Source organism: Mytilus californianus, unplaced genomic scaffold (assembly GCF_021869535.1).
Source record: "Mytilus californianus isolate M0D057914Y unplaced genomic scaffold, xbMytCali1.0.p SCAF_12, whole genome shotgun sequence".
Classification (NCBI taxonomy): domain Eukaryota; kingdom Metazoa; phylum Mollusca; class Bivalvia; order Mytilida; family Mytilidae; genus Mytilus; species Mytilus californianus.
In genome coordinates, this window is record NW_026262604.1 from 5,547,536 (window position 1) to 5,573,571 (window position 26,036).

The 26,036-nt window shown below is 32.1% G+C and overlaps 2 protein-coding genes across 3 annotated transcripts; one reads left to right on the top strand and one right to left on the bottom strand.

The window, feature by feature from the left end:
• Positions 1 to 2,890: 2,890 nt before the first annotated feature.
• Positions 2,891 to 5,461, bottom strand: LOC127721252 (uncharacterized). Its single transcript, XM_052227930.1, has 4 exons — positions 5,315 to 5,461; positions 4,625 to 4,789; positions 4,084 to 4,262; positions 2,891 to 3,219 (listed from the first exon to the last, which is right to left on the bottom strand). The coding sequence occupies exons 1-4, from the start codon at positions 5,366 to 5,368 to the stop codon at positions 3,210 to 3,212; spliced, it is 408 nt and encodes a 135-aa protein (XP_052083890.1). The 5' UTR covers positions 5,369 to 5,461; the 3' UTR covers positions 2,891 to 3,209.
• Positions 5,462 to 14,384: 8,923 nt separating this feature from the next.
• On the top strand, positions 14,385 to 23,050 carry LOC127721249 (uncharacterized). 2 transcript variants are annotated; one of them, XM_052227926.1, is made up of 3 exons: positions 14,385 to 14,789; positions 18,140 to 18,274; positions 21,716 to 23,050. In XM_052227926.1, the coding sequence occupies exons 2-3, from the start codon at positions 18,143 to 18,145 to the stop codon at positions 22,712 to 22,714; spliced, it is 1,131 nt and encodes a 376-aa protein (XP_052083886.1). In that variant the 5' UTR covers positions 14,385 to 14,789; positions 18,140 to 18,142; the 3' UTR covers positions 22,715 to 23,050. The 2 variants fall into 2 exon arrangements, with proteins under 2 accessions (XP_052083886.1, XP_052083887.1); XM_052227927.1 differs by lacking the exon at positions 14,385 to 14,789 and having other exon boundaries at positions 18,086 to 18,274.
• The last annotated feature ends 2,986 nt before the right edge of the window (positions 23,051 to 26,036 follow it).

Here is a 26,036-nt window from a genome sequence, read left to right on the forward strand (position 1 = left end):
AATGTGTCACAAAATAAACTTGTATACCCCCCTTCCCAATGCAGTATTGAAAAGTAAATCATTTAAAAGTCCTGAAGATAAAATATGTTTTGAAATATGCCCTGCATACTTATTTATGCAAAGACATATAGTAATTATTGAACTACTGTGGGGCTTGAAAAAAAATCTATTTAAGGGATTCGGAGACGAGAACAGTAAAAAAAAGCTCAGCAACGAATCCTAAATGTAAAATGATTTGCAGCATAAGACATGAGAGCACATATTATAGATAGTATTAAATATGAAGTTCACGCCTCATATAGTGAAGTCCTATGTCATAGGACTATTGTTGTAACATGGGTAAGTAACTGGTTCCAATTTATCCTGAATTGTCTTTATTAAAGAATTAGTTCCGGAGTATAACAGCTTATTTCTCTACTTGTGGGTTTCTGGTTCTGCTGTCGTAATTAGGTGATTTTTTTTCTACATGTAGTAAAAAAGAGGGGGCTTAGTCCAAATAATTGTAACGTCCTGGATGCTTTTTATTCTTTTTTCATGTGTGCCTACCTGCAACGTTTCTGAGGATCAAGAAAAGTAAAAAATGATATAGCACTAAAGAACGTTATGATTACATGTATCTGGACTTAGAAGGGGGAGGGGGGCTAGCTATGTATTTTTTTTTATTTCAATGTGTAGACTGTAGGAGAGTTTCTTCAGAAAAGGTTTTCATTGGATGTGTTTTTGCTATGCACGCAGGCATCTGTTTCTATCCATGAACAAGTTGTGTGTCAAATTAATTATTATTATTTGTCACTCGCATTTTTTGCTCGTCCTGGCCATTATTGGCATTAATAGCCAATGCACGAACTCACACGAACGCCAAATTTAGTTAGAGGGACGATATTCTGACGTGTTTTTTAATTCTTGGTCACTCAAGTTTAGAAAGAAAGGGGAGAAATCCAAACAATTACCGACCAATCACAAACGTTGTTGCAAATTTGACCTTATGACGTCAAAGAATTTCCCATAATGCAATTATTGCATATAAATAAAAAACTACTATACCAATTGAATAAAAAAAATTGCATTCAAATGACATTTTATACCAATTGAATAAAAAATATTGCATTTGAACGAAAATTATACCATTTGAATGAAAAATTATACCATTTGAATGAAAAATTATACCATTTGTATGAAAAATTATACCATTTGAATGAAAAATTATACCATCTGAATGAAAAATTATACCATTTGAATGAAAAATTATACCATCTGAATAAAAAATATTGCATTTGAACGAAAATTATACCATTTGAATGAAAAATTATACCATTTGAATGAAAAATTATACCATTTGTATGAAAAATTATACCATTTGAATGAAAAATTATACCATCTGAATGAAAAATTATACCATCTGATGAAAAATTATACCATTTGAATGAAAAATTATACCATCAGAATAAAAAATATTGCATTTGAACGAAAATTATACCATTTGAATGAAAAATTATACCATTTGAATGAAAAATTATACCATCTGAATAAAAAATATTTCATTTAAATGAAAAAATATACCATTCAAATAAAAAAATATTGCATTTAAATGAAGATATATACCAATTAAATAAGAAATATTGCATTTAAATGAAAAATATCAAATTTTTGCAACCTATACCATGCCATAACTGACAGTCTAGTCATAGTATACTACACCTGTCTGTCTGTCCATCTGACGGATATCAAGTTTCGTGTAAGCATGTTTTACCATGTGATGAATTTTCACGTTACATTATGTATTGTAGTTATATAGGATGGTTTGGATAGGGTTTACAGAATAGATAATAATGGTGGAAAATAAGGAATATGAACTGGGAAAAAAATTAAGGAGAAGAGAATAATGGGGAGCTAAAATATAAAGAATATCTGCAAAAATTACAAAAATTGGGTAAACATATATATATATTGATTACATAAAAGAACAATGTCCAGAATACAGTTATCAAGTAATTACAGAATGGCCATTATTTTTAAAGCTAGAGAATAATGAGCGAAAAAATTAAAGAATACAGAAAAGAAGGTCCCCCAACAGGCATTCCCTCATAAAGTCCCAGGATCCCATTACATATCAACTTCATGTTTACCTAATCGTGACATTGTTGAAGGCCGTACGGTTGCTTAATATTGCTTACATCCACTTCCTTTGAACTTTGGTGGATAGTTGTCTCATCGGCAATCTTATCACATCTCTTTATTTTTATAATGTAGTTCTGCTAAGACTTATAGTTGGGGTTATCAATACTTTGTGTCATTACTATCAAAAAACAGTACATTAGTACTACAGTTAGATGGGTGGCAGATTCCAGTGGAAAATCAAATGCATATTCAGGACGAGAACTAGGCAAAATAATTATGACGTCTTTTTTGCTGTGACGCCTTCCAATGTCCTGTCGGTCATGGTCGATTCGGCCTTGATCGTTTCGGTCCATTATACATTTTTTATAAATGTTCTTTTCTATCAATGTTTGGATATTTCTTTATTATATATATTAACCCTTTCTCAATAAAGATAAATACGGTGCACTGTTAGAATGACACAGCAAGTAGAGCCAGGTACAGAACTTGGTCGGAATTCCTTGACAATGTAATTACCGTTTCGACCGTGTATAGTACGCATTTGTACTTAATTTGTACTTTTTTTCTTTGTTGTATGTTGAATGTTGTTGGTTTTTTTTTCATTATATTCGGTGAGAAGCCCATCAGAGCTTATGTTCAAATGTTTATCAATATGCTGAATCAAAATAAAATTTATACTTGTAATTTTTAATTTTGTATCGTTATGTTGAAGCTCGAGGTATATTACCCCAGATATATATGCCAAATGATCGATTTGAAAAAAGAAAATGAATATATTTCATATCTTTATTGTTTACAAAGAGTATCATCAAATAACAGTTAATAACAAGAACAATTTAGAATGGTTACATATAAAGCACTATACATTATAACGTAAAAAACACTCACACGAAACATTGCAGAATACACAAACATATTAAGGCCCGCGATTATCAATGTTCATTTCAAACAATTAGTTACAGATACTATCATATAAAGCACTAGACTCTGTCGTTTAAACAGAAAAAACATATAGAATTCACAAACAAAATTTGTTCAGTTCATGGTGTTCGCCTACTAATAGATGTGTCAACCATTTACCATTCAAGCGTCTATGCTAACCTACAGGATAGGAACAAAAATGTAAAAACATATACAAATAGCTTAACTTAATTACACAATTCAGTACATACATGTATGCAATACTGTATTTCAACAAGTATAATCACTATTATTTTCAAAATAAATTAAAAACAATTAAGTATTGAATGCTTCTTTATATAATTTTGTTGGGGTGTAAAAGGATCAGATTCGACTGAAGATCATTTCCGCGCTTCATATTAAAAATGCGCACACGATCCAATTCTTATAATTATATTTTTATTCTTTAACCACGAAATTAAGAGTTATATCAATCTTTTCGTTTGTTTTCTGTGCATTGTTTTAACATTGTCACGTGTATTCATGTATAGCTGTTGAATTTTATACGGAATATGCGGAATAAAATAAATATCTTTATACTACAATCATGAAATTAAGAGTTATATCAAGCTTTTCGTTTGTTTAATTATGCATATATATATATAGTTTAAACATGGTCACGGATAGCACGTGTACAGCACGTGTAGCTGTTTACTTTTACACGGAAATAAAATTTTATATGGGTGTGCCTCGCGATTGTTTTAAGCCAATCAAAATTATCGATTTAACTGACACATACATGTAATGTTATACAAATATAAGCAATAAAATAAATGATGTCAGACGCGTAACGGTTAGTATAATTACATCCGTATCTAAAAGCTACTGTGCGTTTTCTAGTATTATATAATGATAAATTGATATCAATTTCATCTTTTTCTCATAACATTGGTGTGGGTTCTGCTCATTGTTGAAGACCCCATAGTACTTTACATCTATGTCTATCTTATTAAAAAAAAATATGAACAATTGTGTTATTGACAAATCTTAGCTTTGATTAAGTACCTCAAGTTTAAATCTCTAGGTTCCTTTAGACGGCGCTCCTGTCGAAGTCTGTTGATTGCTCTGGTAAGGTTGTTAGTGTTTGGGAGGTTGAGGTCTTCGCCAATGATGTTGTTGTGTATTTTCTCTTTTACAATGTCAGCAGCAGACTTATGGGCATGAACAACAGCTTCTGTCATGACCTGAAAAGATCAAGAATATTTAACAAAGTATATAAGACATCACTTGACTTTTGTGACGTAGCAAGCCACCATTTTGTGTTATTTTGTCCCGGCATAAAAGATGTATAAGTGCTCCACATTTAATTAATAACTATAAGAGTTGTCCTCATTGTTAAAGGTCGTACGGTGACCTATAGGTTGTAAACATTGGTCTCTAGTGGATAGTTTACTCATTGGCAATCATACCGCATCTCCTTATTTTAAATTTGAGCTATCTTATTATTCATCATTGAAATGTCAAAGAGTATATGAATCAGAAACATTAAAAGATTAACCACTAACAGATATTTGATATAAATATTTACAATGTTTTTATAAATTACCTCAGCTCTTATCTTTGTCTTTTTTACAACACCAGGGTCATTAGGGTGGATATGTGGCTTAGCTCCTCGAATAAAGTGCTGGTCCCTCTGTGCAACAGTTGCTTTACAGGAGATGGTCTTGTTGCGAACACTGCATCTCCAGTTGATTGTACGTGATGTAGCATTCTGGAAAAAATAAGTTAATTTTTTTATTTGATACAAGATCAAATGTTTGACAGCAAAATACTGTATCACATTTAACACCAATTAGGCCTTGTATATATATAAAGTTAGTATTTAATGAGGGTACCCAACACTTTGACTATAATAGGATATATAGCAGTTTAACAAAAACTTATGTTGATCACTGAGAAGCTAGATTTCTCAATACTAATCTGTATTCTCGTAAACCAATGTATAATGGTTAAGAAACATACACAAATAAATTAGCATTCATATCATAAAATGAAATTACGAATGTAAAGTAAAGACATAAAGTGGGTACCCAGGAGATTCTAGGCATTAATTAATGTATAAAAAAAAGCGTTTGTCTTCTATCGTTTATTGCCGAACATTCTAAAATATAATGAAATTCATCGCCAATTTCACGGCCGGATTAGTTTATCGAATTGAAATAAAATTAACGCATTTAACAAACAAGTTTAACATCCATCTACCCCAATACTATTGTAATGCAGTTAGTTAAATTACCTTTACTGTGTATGAATAGCCATCACTGCTGACCAACTTCTTTGTTTTTCTCATCGTACCACTGTCAACTACCTCAAAGGTCACAGGTCTGTCTTCGATGAAGGAATCTGATTGGTCATGGTTTTCGGTGAAGGAATCAGAGTCATCTGTGTCACTAAAAAGGAAAATCAATAAATTACTGAGTTATGGTGTGTGTTTTTTTTAAATTATTTTTGTATATGTATACATTGTAAAATAAATAGTAAGTAACCTTTTTCGATGTTTTCAAATGATCCTATAATCACAATCCTTCGTTAAGAGGGTTTCTTTTTCTGAGCATCCCTTCTGGGCATGTTGCAAAATTATTCAATGTGCAACAAAAACATATTTAAACTTTAAACTATCCAACGGTTAAATGTTAAGTTTCCAGAAAGAAAAACAAATCTTTAAGAAATTAAGGGCAGATAATCATACTGAATTAGCTAGGACAATTTGTTTTATTTTTTTATTTTTCAAAAAATAAGGGCCGAGACCCCCTTTTTCTATTTGATATTTAGGAAGTATTTATGAAAAGAATTCTTTCATTGAGTTTTAATCAATCAAGTATATCGTTTTATGTTCCTTCAATTAGGAAAAATAATTTCTCCGTATATAACACATATAATATAACAGATAGTGATTTCGTTTATTTCAATTTATTTCAATGAAAAAACGAGGTCCATGACCCCTAGTATTTTTTATTGAGATTTGAAAGTAGGTCTTCAGAATTTAAAAAAACATAAATATCGTCGAACAATTAGACATCTACTTTAAATAATAATATATAACTTTTTTATGGTATTTTATATATAACCATACCTTTCAACAACTTAACGATCAAACTCTATAGAAATGTTGAACGATAAGTCTGGAATTGACACATCTGCTGCTTCGGATGACAACGGACCAAGGGACTTTTCTAGGGCGTCAACCAGAGCGATGTCTCTCTCGTTCTGAAACAAAAACCAACTTGTTGAATACATATTTTTAACATATAGATTTTAACAAAAAATGTCGGAACAGAATATTACAACAATGTTTATTGTCCATTTTCACTGAACTAGTACACATTTTTGTTTAGTGACCAGCTGAAGCCCGCCTCCGGGTGCGGGATTTTCTCATTGTGTTGAAGACCCGTTTGTGGCCTTCGGCTCTTTCTGCTCTTAGGTCGGGTTGTTATCTCTTTGACACATTCCCCATTTCCATTCTCAATTTTATTCCATTTTATTTTTGCTTTAAACAAGGATTTGTTATAGTCTTACTTTACAAATCCTTGCTTTAAAATATTATAATAATGTTGTAGTGGATTGATTGATTGATTGATTGATTGATTGTTGGTTGTTTAACTTCCAGTGTAGTGAATGAGATTATAATTAGTATTACAATAGAGAATTGATACCACTGCATATGATTTTAATACCAATATACTTACCAAATTACGTAGTGAAAGTTTAAAATTGAATTTAGAAACAGGTCCATATGACAATTAATGTTCCTAAAAACAATCTTTTTTATAGATGTTGTAAAATGAACAACATTGAAGATGATTATCATTTTGTGTTGATTTGTCCTGTTTAAAAGCACTGAAATGTATTTTTTTACTAAGATTTTATTGTTCATGGACATATACGCGAAAGTTATTTGTTTGTTTGTTAAAAGCTGGGTCAAAAAGCTTTTCAAAGAAATTTGTAATTATCTAAAGGCGGTAATGAATTTCAGATCACAAATTATATGTTGTACAAAAATATGTGTTATAATAAGTTATCTCTGCATACTAGTAGTTTATTTGTTCTATGTATACTGTAATAGATTTTTTGCATAAGCAATGTTGTTTTTAATGCAATAAATATTCATTCATTTATATACGTGTGTATGATTAATTGGATTATTAGATTAGCTTAGTGATAATATGTTCTTGCCAAAGACGTATGTCTGCTGAGGGAGATGGCACACTTCTGTGATGTGGGATATTGGGGGTAAACAATTCGAGTCCATGAAGAAAAAAGAGAAGTGGGAAAATGAAAATACAATTGGGGGAAAAATGAGCACACACGAGGCCCGAGTCGGTCCTTCACATTTTCAACCAATCATCTTGTAATTTGATTTGATAATTTGCAAACAAGACTATCACTTTATTATGTGCTTATTGTCACATGGTTCAGCATTACGATAGAATGGAAATTAAGAATTGAAAAAGTATGAGAACAAATTGAAATTTGAATAAATTGATTTCGACACTCAAACGTTTTGTAAAAATATATAACGTATTATTTGTTACGTTATGAATAAAAAAAGAAAATCCATGGGTGATATATGAGGTCTGGACCGGGTTTACAGAATAGAGAATAATGGCCAAAAAGAATAAAAAGAGAATAATGGGGTGCAAAAGTATAATGAAATAACAGTGGAAAATAAAATATTTAAATAAAAATACAATACTGATTACAGAAATGAACGCTGCACAGAATAAATAAATCCCCAAATTACATAGAAATTAAATAGTGCTATCATTTTCATAAGAAATTTACCTAATAAGCGTTTATTTTAAAGATAAAGGAATTACCCTACAAATTTAAAGTATACATAATTAATTTATATTTTTTTACATTAAGAGTTATCTCCCCTTAAATGGACAAGTTGAAAAATTGATTCTAAAAACCAAGGATTTGTATAATGAGAGTCTCACTATACAAATCCTTGTAAAAACATAAATATTCGGTTTTGTTTAAATATTTTGGATGATGCAATGAATCACAATTTTCCTTTATACAATTAAGTAGTGTTACACATGAATTGCAAATCTGTTTCAAAATTTGAAGATAAAGGCAAAGAACTAGACTGATTGTGTATTGCTATTGTACATTCCAAGATGGCGGCATACAGTGAATCTACCTTAAAGACCCTCAATATATTTGAATTATAACTTACCTTAGGTTGCTCATCTTCTACAACTGGTTCCCACTCTGATGCACATTCCAATACTGGGGAACATTTACAACACTCAAAAAACATTTCTACCTCATTGCACACCAGTCTTCTATAATCAGCAAGTGAAACACCTAAAATGTAAATGAAATTTAAAATAGTTCGTGTGTTTTCCTCAATCTGAAATTGTTAAATAGCAGAACACAGTAGGTCCAGTATTTTAATTAGGTCAGCAAATTGCAGGAATGCAACTTACTAGTTGGATAAACAAATTAATGTAATCTATGTTTATATTATCACTCAATTTTTTTTTAAAGTAGAATAATTATAGTTTTGCTTGATATCAATTTTTTTAAATTGTGCCTATTAAAGGGGGTAACTCAGAATAAGTATAATTTATAACGGAATCTTCATGAAATTATTTTATTTTATGTTATAGAAGGATCAAAAGTACAGTGACACAATTTTTCTTTTGATATTTTGAGAGCATTCTATAAGAGCTGTCTTCTCATATTCTATTTCAAAACTCTACCTTTTCTTCATATAATGATGCTTTTTGTGTGTATAATTCATACAAAATGTGTCATTTATTCACTAAAGAAGATCGATGACCTATAAATTTTATTATATTTTTGAACCTGTCACAATATAGCCTATATTTTGGCAAAGCATGAGCAAATTCTATATCATTTATGTTTATATTCCCGCGCAACCTTAAGCACACAGTAAAATATCAATTTTATACCAACAACAACAAAAAAAATTGTTTAGTCACTGACAAATATTTCCAGAAATAAGGTAATCAATGCACGTTGAAAATATTTTGTTCATTGACGTTTCTAAATCTCGAAGCATCTGGGACTATTATACTAACGGGACTGGAAACTGATCGATCTGTTGAGATTTCATTGCCTTGATAGCGGTTTATTGATTTTTTGTTAGTATAATAGTCCCAGGAAGCATATACTTTAATTAGTTCCAAACTTTTTATTCGACTTTTATATAAGTAATCTTTTTATTAAAATAGTTAACCATATTTTTAATCTAAATTTTTAAATTTTTGAATAGGTTAAACATGCTTTCATTTCATTCTAAATAAATTTTGCTGCTTAATTTTTAAATCATTCTATGTGTGAGATTCAACTTTGCATGTTGTTTTTTATATCTTAGACTGTTTTTACCCTTTTTATATTTGGTCAAAAGCTCCTTAGAGCTTGTGTTGTATGTTTGACCATGGAATTATTATATTGACGTCAATATAATACTTCAATGGTTTGACTTATGCTAAATCAAAAGATATTTTTCTGATCTTTTCTACCACCATATATGATAACAAAAAGACGCATTGAATTATCAAAACTTCATATATGTTCCATAATCATGCAATTACGAGTGAAATTAAAATAACGGAATTTCATTAAAAATCTGTGCAATATGATTATTTTTACATGTACCATATCTGACATACCAAAACGATAATGATAAAACCAATCCTTTTTTATAATTTTTTTTTAATACCAGAGTGATTTTAGCTATTTTCGTCCGTGTGCTATAAGCGTACTGTAAAAATTAGACAATGGATGTGCTCCTAACCACAGGAGAAAGTTACAGAAGGAAGAAGCAGAAGATTTCAAAAAACGTTTTACAAATGACTCCGAAAGTAATTTGATGGGATATTCTTTCATTTATAAAATAATGTCTTGGGTGTAAAGTTGAAAGGTCAAGTTACTATAAATGGTTAATATACACCATATTTTTTTTACATCCATTCCACGGAAATCAATGTATCAACAACATGTAGTTTTTTTAAAGAAAAAAATCTTCGGATTTTTAATATGAGATTTCATGATATGAATTAAAGACGTTAAGAACGTTTTTTTTTTTCGATTTTATGTACTTTCTTTACAAAAGTTCACCTATTTTTTGAATAAAATCAATCAGTAATATTTCAGTAAAAGAAGAGATCAATTATTTTTTTTTAAATTTCCAGATAAAGTTTACGTTGACCACCTTTTCCGAAATATGTGACATAGCCATTTTACTGTTCTTTTACCTTAAATACAAAATAATCAAATACAACTAACCTGTGTTACAAAGACGATGCTGCCAACAAGAACAAGTCTCACACTCAAAGGCATGCTGTCGAGGACGAACCTCCTTCTCACAGTAAGCACATGGAAACGACATAATAGAGGAAATAAAAACTGGGAGACCATGCCTTCAGCTTTTATAAGTACAAGGCGGAATATCAAAGGAATGTCTCAAATTGAGTATATGATTTTATCATTTTCCATAACAGGCAAAGTTTGCATAAGCTTGGGCTCCGCTTGGGACTGTCGCACTCTTTAAAGACCATTATTTATGAAACGTGGCAAATTACAACTTCAAAGGAAAACATTGTATTTTAATTATCACACCAATTATGAAAAATAACTGTATGTGTTATCTGCAATCAACTAATTAACTTTGAATTTAAAAAAAAAAAAAAAATCATTAAGTAAACAAATACGATAAATTGTTAACCTTATAAAAAAAGTTTTTAGTTAAAATATAAGAAATAACCGTAATACTTTTCAGCATGACAATATCTATATATAAGATAATGAATGTTACCGACAGTTTGAGTGGTAAAAAAAATATAAATTAAAAGAATTAAATAAATTAAAATTAAACGGTAGTACTAAATGTGTAATAAAGTAATTTTTTTTTTAAAGTTATAAAAGGATAAAAGGAATACAAATGAAATTTCAAACAAAACAAATCTCTGTTTATATAAAGTAAATGTATTGTGGAAACGACGTTTATTTTATGTCCGAAGTGGTCCATGGCCGAAACGACCAAGACCGAACTTGCTCCATGGCCGAAACGTCCAAGACCCAAACTGACTTCATGGCCTAAACCCAAAATTACAAGTCTTAGAGTGACCCTGCAAGGGTTCGATCCCACGACCCACCTCCCCCTAACGGCACTCGAGGCGATCATGTTACGACGAGACTACTGCATGCCGAGGTGGTATTTCTACATATAGAGCTCACGGTTCTGTAATGATATAATACTAACCATAGTGTACATAAAAGCCATTGACAAATACTGAGACTTCTATAACACAACAGTTAAAAACATGCAAAAACGGCTTTTAAATTTACATAAATGTAGTTTTAGCGAATTCTACTAGAACTGAAGTTACTTCCTGCTATATTTGTAATGCTTTCATGATTTATTTGACTTTCTTTGATCCGATTATACTTGAAAAAAAATACTTCACCCTAGGTCCTACAAGTACCATATCGTTGTTGGACCAGAAAATAAAAACTTTCATGCTGAAATAACATATTTTAAAAGATTATAACTTTTTTTTTAATAATAAAAAACGTTTGAAATTGATTTGATATTCGGGGGAGGGAGGGGAAAGGGGGGGGGGGGAGATTTTTTTTCGGATTGAATTTTCATTTTCATATGTTGCTATGCGTGCTTATTTTTGGCGCGAAAATTTATTTTCACTTTTGAACATAATTGCTACACGCATTTTATGTTGACGAATATTCGTTTTCAACCTGTCTTGTGCAAAGTTATTTATTTTCAACTTGAACTTGTGTCCCTTCCACAGAAAATCGAACGGGCGTTCCGTGAGGTCTTTGCCACTTTAAACCAAAAACAAGAAGATCTCTTCACCTAATAATTTATGCGAATGTAGAACGAAAATTCACAGGACTAAAAGGTCATTCAAACATTTACAAATAAACATAGCTTTTTTTCCTAATATAAACTTTAAATATTATGTAATATACATCTTTGTACTGAAAACAAGATTTATTGTCAAAATTTTAATATTGATTAAATAATTTCTAAGAAAGCAAGCTGTCAAATTGTTATTGTCTATTGACCTTTATATAGATATTTACAGAGAATTCCGTATCTTAACGCTATGTATATCTGAAAACTAACACTTTATAAAGTTATTGCTTCTGCAGCGTGTTTTTTCACTAACACAAAGGAGCCCTCAAACTAAAAAATGATTGAAAATCCGGGATGTACGACTACCTTTACATGTGAATATCTATATGATCTAAAGGGTCAAAAAGAAGTTGTAAACTGCTGGATTGCGATTTATTCTTTAACGAGACAGAAGTAACTCCCCCCCCCCCCCCCACACACACACACAAAGAAATAAAACAAGACAAAGAACACATAGCGGTTCAATCGTTTAAACGAAAGTCTGGACAAGTTGTTACTAAATATTACAATGAGTACAACATTTTTCACATCAATATCAAATAATTAAACACTAAGATATAAGTAAAAACAAAGACAGATTACATGGACGAATCATGGGGTCCAATGAGGGGAGGGGGGCATAAATCCTCTCACTGGTAAAATAAAGCCCAGCCAAAAAACAAAATTATGCGAAAAATATTTTTTTTTCGATCAAAATGGGTCGTACGCCCTCCTCGAACCCCCCCCCCCTGAATCCGCTACTGAACTTCTGTCAGACAGAAAATGTTGGTAGTTTGGTGTCAAGTTAACGGTCGCGGCAAATATCATATGCATATCAAAACGGTGTTATGTAAATGTAATACATGTATCCACAAACATTTCCATGAGTCGGTATACTCAACTCTCCCAGTTTTTATCTCGACCAGTCAATGAAAAAAAAACAACAAAAGTCTACGTCAATCTGGTGGATAGTTGTCTCATTGGCAATCATATTCTTATTGTCGAGCCTGCAAGAGCTAGACATAGCGATCCCAGATTCCGTCGTTGGCGGTTTCGGTGTCGCAAACATTAAGGTTCAGTCTGTGGTTAAAGTTTTTTTTTTAGTCATCAATAACTTTGTCAAACTTTCATTGAATTTTACTCAAGTTGGACAGAAGCTTTTTTATGAACAAATGAAAGTATCAAGAGTAAAAATTAAAAATATATCAAACTCCGAAACAGTGGTAACGTCCTCCTTGCTACACTACGTTGACTTTGATAGTTTAGCCAACGTCACCACTGTTTCGGAGTTTCAAAATATATTTTCATTTTTCCGTATTTTACTTATACATTATTGGACTTTTACAGTTTAAAAATAGACACAGTCACGGGTTAAAGTTTGTTACATATCAACTACTTTGTCAAACCTTCATATAGTTTTATGAAAATTTGGCAGAAGCTTTTTTATGATAACGATTATTGATTTGGGGGTGTACGGCGGCGAATTTAGATATGTTGGTTCCTGTGACTAAATGAAGGTCCAGTTTGATTTTCACGATTTTAGCTTTTATCGTTGTTGAGTTGTAGACCTTTCAGTAGTGAACAGTGATACTTAGAGCGTTGTCCGTGCAATAACTTGATAACGCTTTGACGAAATCTTTTCAAATTTAGATATGTTGTTTCCTGTGACTAAATGAAGGTCATGGTCACCCATCAACCAATGTGGACAAAATTTATAATACAATACGTTTTGTGATGACACCCAATTATTACACAGTTCTTCTTGAAGATATCAATATTGACCAGTTCAAACAAACTGAGCAGTTGAAAAGTTCGGTGTACTTTGCATCCACTTCATTAAGGCCAAGCTCATCGATGAATTTACAGACTATCATTCTTCCATGCATATATAACCAGACGACAACCGTTTGAAATTGGGTTTCTGGAAAGTTCTATGTTGTGTCTTATGTACTATTGTTTGTCTGTTTGTCCTTTTCTCTTTTAGCCATGGCGTTGTCAGTTTGTTTTCGATTAATGAGTTTGAATGTCCCTCTGGTATCTTTCGCCTCTCTTTTATTGGAGTGACCACAAAATTCTATGGTTTCATATCAAAAAGGTTATAATCTCATTGACATACCGGGTATTTCTTTCATCATTGACTTCATGACTTCTTATTCCTACCTTCTTAAATTCCAATATTATGTCACTTATAATAAATAGATCAGTTTGACCTTCCCATTTATGAAGCCTACAAAAACTCATTTATTTTTTTACTTGATCCTGTTTGGGAATTCAGATTTCCAAATATCATTTTCATCCAGGAAAATCCGGTTTGCTGTCAATTGAAAAAGCGCATTAAAAACAACTTACAGTAATTGAGAACTTTTTTTAAACAAAATATACTTTTATTCACTGGTATTTTTAAACGCAGCGCGAACATGGTGATGCTGAAAGACTACAATCGTGCAATAATATTTTCAAACGTAATGTACAGCTGAATAGTCAAAAGTATTTTTATAATCGTTCAATAATATTTTCAAACGTAACGTACATATAAATCTGATAAAAATATTTCCTGTTTGTATCATACACTGGATTATAACAAATAATTAAGATTAAGATTACATGTAGTTGTCTGCATCCTGTTCGGGACCCCTTTACCTTCATTGACTGTTTATTTAATAACGATTTAACAAGACACATCCTTCTATAATCGTCATTACGCGTATGCAAAGGTCCTGTTTGTGACTTTCTGGTCTCATTGATAGGAGATCACTTTCATAATTTTTTCATAAGAATAAAGAAAGGTCTGGTAATAGCCTGTCAAAAGAAAATTACAGTAAGTTTCATTTTTTTTCAAAATTATAAGTGTTTTTTACTTGTATAATTTTTATAAGTAAAATAATTTATTTTTTCATTTATTCATCTTTTTATCTGTCTATTTGTTTGTTTATTTTTATTTGTTCATCTATTCGTTTGATATAAACACATTTGATTTTTTATGAAGATTGGTTTCTTAAAGATGCTGCTTCCCGCTTGGCCATTTTTAAAATACGAATATCAATATTTTGTATGGCAAGCCGTTTTACTATTTATACTAACTTCAAGATATCTCATATAGTTTATAAAATATCTTATATAATTTAAAAGATATCTTATAAAGAAAACTATATGAGATATCTTATAAACTATATAAGATATCTTATAAACTATATAAGATATCTTATAAACTATATAAGAGATCTTATAAACTATATGAGATATCTTATAAACTGTATAAGATATCTTATAAATTATATAAGATATCTTATAAACTATATAAGAGATCTTATAAACTATATAAGAGATCTTATAAACTATATGAGATATCTTATTAATATTATATATCTTGAAGTTAGAATAAATAGCCTTAGTTTTGGGCTGTATTTTTTATGTTACAATGCAGCGGCTGATATGAGTGTGTATAAGAAGGTACACTGTATAAGATTATGAAATTCGGTTTAACTTCTGCGACCGAGAGAATTCTTAATTGAAATCTATCTCGAAAATGTATACACAAAAAAAAAATGAAGTACACTAAACAAAATAACCAGATTTTATTTAAAAAAAAAGCTTTATTAAAAGGGCAATGGGTTTAAAATAATGTAAATTTGTAAAACGTTTGAAATTTTGTAAAACTTATATAGGCGGTACTTTTCTCATGTTTTATCTTTTTTCTTGCAACTTAAATTCTAGTCATAACAACATATAAACGGACTCAATCGAACATAAGTTTTAAGTACTATAAGCATTTATTGATTCGACATATATATAATTCATTGTTGATTCGACATATATATAATTCATTGTTGATTTTTTTTATCTTTATATCGTTTTTCTGATAAGTGTGTTCTTGTTATTATTCTATGCACTTATCTAAAATCAAACGGGGGAGAATTGAGATCTGAAAAAAATAGCTTAACACCGGATCATGGCCTTTTCTAAAATTTTGGTTAATATACATGTTTCGGAGTTTAATGTGACGCCCATTTTCGCTGAACTAGTACATATTTTTGTTTTAATTGGGGACAGCTGAACCCCGCCTGCGGGTGCAGGATTTTCTCGCTGTGTTAAAGACCCATTGGTGGCCTTGGGCTGTTTTCTGCTCTTTAGTCGAGTTGTTATCTCTTTATCACATTCGCCGTTTCCATTCTCAAGTTTACTTGTAAGATATGAAAAATAGCATTGCCTAAGACAGGATGAAAATGAATATTCTGCTCAACAAAATGCAGAAATTATTTATTTTTAAAGGATATGTAAGTAAGCTTAACTACAACAGTTGAAAATGAATATTCCGGCCACAAAAAAAAATCATCCTGCCCCCTCCCCCTGCCAAATCTAATTATCGTCCCCTTAGTTGACGTCTTATGCCATAATGTGTTTTCTGTCATTTTTGCACATTTTGTGTTGAAGGAACATCTTTGATTATTCTAAAATAAGGTAAGAGAGGTGGTACAATTGCCAATGAGACAACTTTCCACCAAAGTTCAAAAGAAGCGGATGCAAGCAATTATAGACAACACTACGGCCTTCAACAATGAGATACCGTATAGTCGGCTATAAAAGGCCCCGAAATGAAAATATGAAACAATTCAATTGAGAAAACTTACGGCCTAATTTATAACAAAACAATTTACGAAAAACAAACATGACAGACATAAATCAATGACGACCACTGAACTACAGGCTCCTGACTTGGGACAGGCACATGAAGAACGTGGCGGGGTTAAACATGTTTGTGAGTGCTCAACCCTCTCCTAACCTGGGACAGTGGTATACCAGCACAACATAAGAACAAACTATAAAAATCAGTTGAAAGGCTTAACTCATCAGATGGATACAAAGAAAAACATCAAACAAAAACGCAGACAGGACGTGACAGCAACAATTTGTTTTATTCGTATTTTCAGGACTGGGGACCATTTGGAGCCTCACATATAATAAAGACTGCGGTCTATCGTAGATGTCTGTGTGTTACCTCTATTTATTTTGTTTTGTCATTTGTGTCGTTGGGTTGTCGTCTTACTGACCTATTCCCTTTATTTCCTTTTATTCATATTTTATTGTATTTATTAATGTTTCGGTAAAAGGAGGGTCTGGATTTGGGGGGGGGGGGGGGTGTCCTTCATTTCTGTATTCTTTAAGTTTTCAAGGTCATTTTTCTCTATCAATCTTTATATATTTGGTCCATTTTTCTTTACTCTATATTTTAGCACCCCGTTATTCTCTAGTATTTATTTTTTTGGGGGGTTTATTTTCTCTATTCTGTTAACCCCAATCCAAACCCTCATATAGTAATACCAAATTTAGACAGTTCCTTTTGATTTAAAAAAAAAACAACTGGCATTCCAACAACATCATCTCCAATATTACGTTCATCTACAAAAGAAATTTATCTTATTGTGTGTCTAGTGTGTAGACATTACTAGGATTTCTTTGCTTTAAGGATGTACTTAGGTGAGGTTAAGGAATTTGTGTCAGATGTTCGGACTCCTTGGCTTTTTTTCTACGATACACGGTAAAATATTTTGCCCCATAACACCCACTTTTCTTTTCATATAAGACTTCAATAGCTCATAAAAGGTCATTTACCAAAATTTAAGCAGATTCTAGATTTCTTTTCTTTCGATTTGAGACCCAAATGATACCAATGAAAGTACGAGGTAAAAGTCAGGGTCAGCCTTTTCCCGCCATTATTTAAAACTCAAATATCTCGAAAAGGAGATAACCTATCAATATTTTTAGCCAAATTATTTTGTTCCTTAACTAAAGCTCTTCCGTCTTATAGTATCAATTTTAACTTCTAGATTTTTTTAATTTCACCTAAGTACATCCTTAAAACAAGGAATTATTTGAATCTGGAATACTTTTGAAATCTGGTAAATTGATGAGAAATGTATGATGAAAACTAACCCCCTAAATAGGGTTAGCCATGCGACCATGGCTAAGGGGGGTTAGTTAGTTCATAATGATTTATTAGTGGGGAAAAATAACCTTAGATATGCGCGCATGGCTAACCCTATTTAGTTGGGTTAGTTTTCATCATTATTTTCTAATCAATTTTCCAGAATTTAAAATTATTCCAGATTCAAATAATTCCATGTTTTTAAATTGAAATGCAAAGTAAAAACAAAATTCCTTATTTTTTAGGAAATGGGCAGGATGAAAGCAAACGAAAATGGAGTAAAAATCATTCTTTGGGTAGTGGCGATGTTTATGCTGCTACAGTTTCTAGATTATGACTGGAATATACTTAATTTTCACTTGTTTGGTGGATCACGACCGGTAAGTATCGACCAAAGCCTCGTTCTGAATGCAATGAATAATCATTGAGAAAGTAACTCGAATAATTCTGCGCCCTCTAGCGGCCTATAGATTAATGCAGCAATCGGAGACTAGTCGGAGATTTGCGGAATATAATGACCGACATTATTCCGGTTATTGAGAAAAGAGTATATACTGTTTCTGTCTAAATATGGTTGTCTATCGTTGGTGCTTTGTCAGATATTTGATGAAATGCAAGATGCAGCAAAACATCTAAAAGTATTTCAAATCGTATTCCAACGACGTTTCAATTTGTTTCGAATTTATAATAATCATATTTAGATCAGGTCCAACGATTCAGTCACATGCCCTTGTGTAATATTTGTCACAAGAAAAGCAACATGTTGTTTTGATTTTATCATTTCTGGATCATAATTGGCCGGAGCGCATGATATCATCCCTAGTTTTTGGTAGGGTCCGTGTTGCTCAGTCTTTGGTTTTCTATGTTGTGTTTTGTTTACTGTCTTTTTCTTTTTTTTATCTATGGCGTTGTCAATTTATTTTTCGTCTCATGAGTTTGAATGTCCCTCTGGTATCCTTCGCCTCTCTTTTAACTGAAACGCTGGACTTGAGCTAAATATAATAATTAAGAAAAAAAAAAGAAAAGAAAATCACCCCAATTTTGCACTACCAATCAAATGAAATAAAAGAATAGTAAATAAATATGATTGCTTAAAAGACAAAAAAAAAAGACAATTAATTTTCCATAAACTAAAGTCGATTTCATCGTCTAAATAAGTTTCAATATAACTTGCAATTACTCATTTTTCATACACTTGTAAGATAAAAATACAAAAATGTAGTTGATGATTGATGATTTTTTATTGAAATTTTATTAAAACATGTAGGATCAAGCTCAACAGATATCTGACAATCAATAATGGAAAAGTTGTGAAAATACCATTATGCACACACATATGTAATCAAAGATGTGACGAAATTTCAATGGTAAATTTAAACATCATATACATCAATTTAACTTTTTGTCCATCACATGTAAACTGTGTTGTCTCATTTTAAAAACCTTACATTAGGTGGTCGAACTATGTGAATATATAGTACAGACATTTTCACAGAATCAACATGTTAGTTATTGGTAATGGATTGGAAGGGGTAGTACATATTGAATCACTCAAAGGGTCTTTGCATCGGAAATAAACCATTTGTTATAAAACCAGTTGTTGGCATGATGCGAGTTGGGTTCTTTACGTATGTTTTTGTTTGCATAATACTGAACCCCTACCCGGAGGGATTGTGGTTGATTTTCATATGATGAAGACATAATCTTCCGATCAGTTTAATCAAGGCCTGAAACTGCCATGTCAGTAACTGCTATTAATACTTTGTTAATAATTATTAATATTTGTTTTGATCAATGTCATTTTTCTTAGTTTCTTCTGTTACCTATTATAAAATCAGACTCGGACTTCTTTAAATCTGAGTTTTACTGTGCGTATTGCTGTGTGTTTGTTTATTCCACATTGTCTAGAGGTATAAGGGAAGTGTTGATATCTCACAAACATGTTTAACCCGCTGCATTTTTGCGCCTGTCCGAAGTCAGGAACCTCTATCCTTCGTAAGCCTTGTGTGTGTTGTTTTCTTTTTGTTTATGTGTATGTTTCGGAGTTTAGTGTGGCGTCCATTCCGATGAACTCGTTTAATTATTGTTATGGGGGCCAGCTGAAGCCCGCCTCCGGGTGCAGAATTTTCTCGCTGCGATGCCGACCAATTTGTAGCTTTTTCAGGAACCTGATGTTCAGTGGTTGTCGTTTGTTGATGTGGTTCATAAGTGTTTCTCGTTTCTCGTTTTTTATATAGATTAGACCGTTGGTTTTCCTGTTTGAATGGTTTTACACTAGTCATTTTTGAGGCCCTTTATAGCTTGCTGTTCGGTGTGAGCAAAGGCTCCGTGTTGAAGGCCGTACCTTGACCTATAATGGTTTACTTTTATAAATTGTGACTTGGATGGAGAGTTGTCTCATTGGCACTCATACCACATCTTCTTATATCTACTTTTTGCTGATTTCTGCTCTTGTGTCGGGTTGTTGTTGACACATTCCCCGTTTCCATTCTCTAAACGCGTGCCCAGTACTTTCAAAAGTGGATAACCGCTCAGTACATTGACGTTTAATTCGTAACTCTCCTGAATGTTTTTAGCCATGAAACCGTTTCCGGTTTTTGGGTCTCGTCTTATATGGGCAAAGGGGAAGGTGTATGACCACGTGTACAATGCTACTTTTGACTGTTTATATATGTCACCGAATTTTTCGTTTAGCCTTAAATAATGGTGTGGAAAGGGTACATCATTTCAGTATTTTTTTTTTCATTTTTTGCCCAAATTTTTCTGTTCATTATTTTTTGCTACTAAGTAATTTTTCTTTATTCTTTATATTTCTCTATTCTTCATTTTTGCTAACAGTTCTCTATTTTTTATTTCTCTTCCGTATTTAATCGATTCATTATTTTTTTGCCCAATTGTATCATTTTTTGCCCGATATTCTTTTTTTTATATACCCCATCTAGACACTAGTAGATTTTAAGAATATCAGTCAGTCAAATACGGATAAAGATTACCAGTGGAAAATCGTTGCATTTTATCGTGGATAATTGGTTGGAAAAAAAGTACTTGTAAAAAATCCTTGCATTTAACGAGGGAATGGGCTTCAAAAAATAGAGCACAAGGAGAAAATTGAAAAAGAACGAGTAAAGAAAACCATATTGTTCAGATTTATATGAGGGTCTGAATGGGCTTTAGAGAACAGAGAATAATGGACAAAAATTGCACAAAAATTGCAAAAAATCTAAAGAATAGAAAAGAAATAGAGAATAGATGGAGAGTTGTCTCATTGGCACTCATACCACATCTTCTTATATCTATATAATAGAGAATACCCAGGTGCTGAAAAAGAAAGAATAGAGAATAATTGTCAGAATTAATAAAGAATAGAGAAAAATGGAACAAAGAAACGAAAGACACCACCAGACCCTCTTATATAACATCTTTAAAAGAAGTAAAATAGTTTTTTTTTTCAAAATATGGGCACATTCCGGTAACATGTCAGTTTCCATTAATTTTGATCTAAGTTGTAAATAATAGGATTATTAGTCATCGTTGAAGCCATTGAAAAATTTAATTAAGTTTGTTATCCAGTTACAAGTAGTATGAAAACACCATTGATAGTTAGATTGATGTTAGTAAATTTACTCTTAGCCGAATAACTCGTTAGCAAGTTGGAGTTGACATTTCTTTTATCCGTGGCTGTAGCTGTTCCAATGAAACTCAAACTCTTTAGTCAAAACGAGGCGAAACGTTACAATGAACAGTTAACAATGATCTTTAATCGTATAAAGAACTTTCAATTATTTCAAACAATTGTGTAGACCTATTTTTTTCTTTTTCAGAGCAACGACATACATAAAAATATTCCATATGACTCGAAAGAATTCAGGGCACGAAAAACTGAGGCACCCCTGAACTACGAACCGAATGCACATATAGCAATAATCCCATTCGGAACTCCTCCTCCTGTACATATCCCAGATGTGGACGCTCGGATAATTGTTATTACATTCAACAGATCACACTCTTTACGCAGACTATTAGAATCTCTAAACAAAGTGGATTATTTAGACGACAAAGTAGTGATAGAAATATGGATTGATAGGAATAAAGATAATGAATTTGATGAACAGTCTTATGTCACGGCTAAAAACTTTAATTTTGATAAAGGACTAAAAACCATAAATATTCAGAAAAAGCATGCCGGGATATATGGTCAGTGGATATGGACATGGCGACCAACATCAGACACTAAAGAAATCTGTGTTATCTTAGAGGACGATTTGTCTGTTTCAACATTTTTCTATCGGTATTTGAAAAAGGTGCATGCGCAATATGATCATAGACCGGAAGTCAATGGCTATGCTTTACAAGCAGCAAGTCTAAAACACGGAGGTGGAAAAGGGCCTCTTCAGGCACCAGACGAAAATATTGTCTTTCTTTATCCTGTTTTAGGTTCATGGGGGTTTTCACCAAGTAGGGATAACTGGATAGGATTTCAAAATTGGTTCAGGGAAGCTCATAAAAATAAAACATTTCTGCCGCTAGTTCCCGGCATTTTACCAACTCTGTGGTATAAAAAAGAGTTCAAGGCAGGAACGCATGAAAATATTTGGACTATGTGGCAAATTTATTACGCATACAGTAAAAACGAGAGAACTCTTTATCCAAATTTTCCTAATAAAACGGGAATGACTATCAACTGGAGAGAAAATGGACTACATTTTAGCAAGGCAGTGGAAGTCGCAGGTCCTTTGGTAGAGAACTGGGATGAAAGGATAGAAAACTTACCAGACGAACCAGTTCATCTAGATGTGAATGGAACTGTTGTTAAATATTAAAATAAATTAAGTCTAAGTTCAAATATTATTATGCAATAGGTTGAACATTTTGTATGTCAGACCATTGTGAAGTCATGATTAAGTATAGGCTTTTCAAAAAGCTGGCATGACCTTAAAGTTTGCTCTCCGAGAACTTGATAATGTGAAAACAAATACTTTGTTGTCACGTGACTGTTTTCAGTCATACAATATAGAATGTCATAATTTGATAGATTATTATAAAAGTCAACAAAAGTACTGTGTGAATTTATTTCAGACTTACATAGATTGTTGGGTGAAATAATTTAAAAGAAACACAATTAGAATACTGATATTTAATAAACAAGTATGTAATTATTTAATGTAGCTAAATTTTTTGCCTTGAATATTATTTTATGAATACAACTTCAAAACCTAAAATTTTTACCTTTAAACTTGATGGAATGTTAACATTGAAAAATCTCAAAAATTTCAAAATTGTTGTTAGAAAAAAGGTAAGTGATAAATAAATACAGAAAACAACTTCCAGTTTTGTTTTCACTGCGGGTGTCATGAATAAACTCTATACAGAAAATTACAAAAGTAAAAGCCAATTATAATTTCTACAATTTATACGAAAAGGAATTTATGATGATAGATGGCTGCTTAACGTCCAGTGGGAAATTAATATGCATATTCAGGACGAGAACATGTTAATGTTATTTGACAATTCACCGTGTTTTGTACTAGACCGACACGCTGAGCACGATTTTTTACATGCTAGTTCACAGGGTAACAGTCCAAAGGAGGACATGTCACCTTAAATGGACACATTATTCTTACTCAGAGCCGACCAGTCTTAATTGGCTCTTACTCCTTTTTGTCACGTGCTTAGCGGAGAGGCAACTAATAACAATTTCAAAGTCTTTGGCCTCCTGTACTCGAGACGAACTCGTTATCACGAGATCACCTAGTCGGTTCAAAACGGAAGTGAGTGACGATGATATTTCTGCTTAAATTGTAAAAAAAATCAACACATCCAATTCTTGTATTAACATAGCTTGGCAATGCGATATACAAGTACTAGTATAAGAATGAGAAGATGTGGTATGATTGCCAATGAGACAACTATCCACCCAAGTTGAAATGAAGTTGATGCAAGCAATTATAGGCAACCGTACGGACTTCAACATTGAGAAAATTATATACGGTATTATAATGATAGTCGGCTATAAAAGACCCTTGCATGAAAAATATGAAACAATTCAATTGAGAAATCTAACGATTTAACATTTGGACTCTATAGAAGATGTGGTATGAGTGCCAATAAGACTACTCCCAATCCAAGTCACAATTTATAAAAGTAAACCATTATTTGGCTCACACCGTTTAGCAACCTATAAAGGGTCCAAAAAAGTTACTAGTGTAAATCCATTCAAACGGGAAAACCAACGGTCTGATTTATATAAAAAACGAGACACACTTATGAACCACACCAACAAACGACAACTACTGAACATCAGATTCCTGAATTAGGACAGGTGCAAACAATTGAAGCGCAATGTTTACCGAATCAATGTTAAAAGCGAATACAAAATTTAAACTCATTTTATTTTATTTTTTTATTTTTGGAATAAAAGGAAGAACATGTCACCTATAACAAGAACACTGGAGAACAATCTAAAAGGTTTGTCCACACTCCACCCTCCGTCCACTCCGCCCAGGCAAAGAGCGGATGGTTTTAATGTGTGATCGAGCTACGATGAACCAAATTTGATAGGTCATCTGTCGGTTAATATAAAAAAATAGAAATAAAATGTATAAACATTCCATGGTAACTGTCGAGAGCACAATCTAACGCGCTCTTCAAAGTCTTAACAAATGCTAAAACTCAATGGCCATTAATGGAGTCACACATGTCTTCATGGAAGGTATCTAATTTGGGTAAAACTAAACAGAACTTCACTTGCTTCGATGGAATAATAAGTTACCGTTAATGAGACAGCAACCAAACACCCCAAGTCAACCAATAAAGGCCGTTTAAAACTGTGTATAGAAATGCTGTGACCGTTCAACTGAAATTTCTCCCATTGAATCACTACTTTTGGCGGAATATGAAAATAATAATTTATGTGGAAGGGGGTTAAAAGGGAAGTCTTGTCAGGCCGTTTCAGAATCTAACGGACTATGCGTAATTTTATTGTTCGTATCTCAAAATTAAGATAACGTCACGTCATTAGTTGAATTTCCATTTTTTAGGACGTTTTGGTGTAAACTTTTGAAAAGATTACCCAGAATGCATTAGATTCCGAAACGGAGAAATAACCGACTGATGCCTTGGAACACAAAAAATAGAAACTTGTAATTACCACGAGTAAATAATTCAGCAATGTTAATTTGTATACAAACTAGTTGCGCATTCATATGTTAGCCAGTTCTTGGACGGAATAAAGTAATTCGTCAAGTTTAGAAGTGTTTATTTTATTCGACATAAATACATTACCTATTAATAATATATATGTCGTAACAACAATCCCTTTTAAACGAATGTGACCTACCGAATTAGACTATTTACCGGGTTTGTAATAACATGAGCAACACGACGAGTACACCATGTGTAGCAGGATCTGCCTACCCTTACGGAGGACCTGAGATCACCCCCAGTTTTTGGTGGGGTTCGTGTTGCTTAGTCTTTAGTTTTCTATGTTGTGTCTTATGTACTATTATTTGTCTATTTGCCTTTTTCTTTTTTAGCCAAGGCGTTGTCAGTTTATTTTCGATCTATGAGTTTGACTGTCCCTCTGGTATCTTTCGCCCCGCAGTATATGGTACATAGGTCTGTCTACTATTTGGTAACATCTCATCAGATTATGGCTTTATCATAATATCATGGTTTTGATTAATATGGAATAAGGGTCCAGAATATATAAAACTATTATATTTTAAATATTGATGCTGTATATATAGCTTTTTTATCTCGAGGTATTCAAAAAGCATTGTTAAACTTTGAACTAAATATGACCAATATCAGACACGATAACTTGACACGTGACTGTCTGCCTGCATAATGAACCAGAATCAGCGTGTCTACGATGCTCTGAATTAAGGGGGAGGGGGTTGTAATTTCTGTCTTCTTTATGTTTTGAGGTCATTATCTATATCTGTAAAAAAATAATGCTGATTCTGTAAAATACTCATGGAACTGATTTTACAATTATTTTTTTCTGTAATGATATGATTTTATTCTTTGCACTCTTCATTACTGTAATCAGTATTTTATTACCCGTTTCTTTTATTTTTCACAGTTATTCATTATACTTTTGCATTCCATTATTCTCTTTTATTCATTTTTTGTTCATTTGGG

Bases quoted from the DNA above. Each gene is read 5' to 3' on its own strand.
- LOC127721252 (XM_052227930.1), bottom strand. From the start codon at position 5,368: ATGAGAAAAACAAAGAAGTTGGTCAGCAGTGATGGCTATTCATACACA. The intron at 4,790-5,314 runs GTAATTTAACTA...TATTTTTTCCAG, and splicing joins GCTATTCATACACAGTAAAG to AATGCTACATCACGTACAAT. The intron at 4,263-4,624 runs GTAATTTATAAA...TGATCTTTTCAG, and splicing joins AGACAAAGATAAGAGCTGAG to GTCATGACAGAAGCTGTTGT.
- LOC127721249 (XM_052227926.1), top strand. From the start codon at position 18,143: ATGGGCAGGATGAAAGCAAACGAAAATGGAGTAAAAATCATTCTTTGG. The intron at 18,275-21,715 runs GTAAGTATCGAC...TTTCTTTTTCAG, and splicing joins TGTTTGGTGGATCACGACCG to AGCAACGACATACATAAAAA.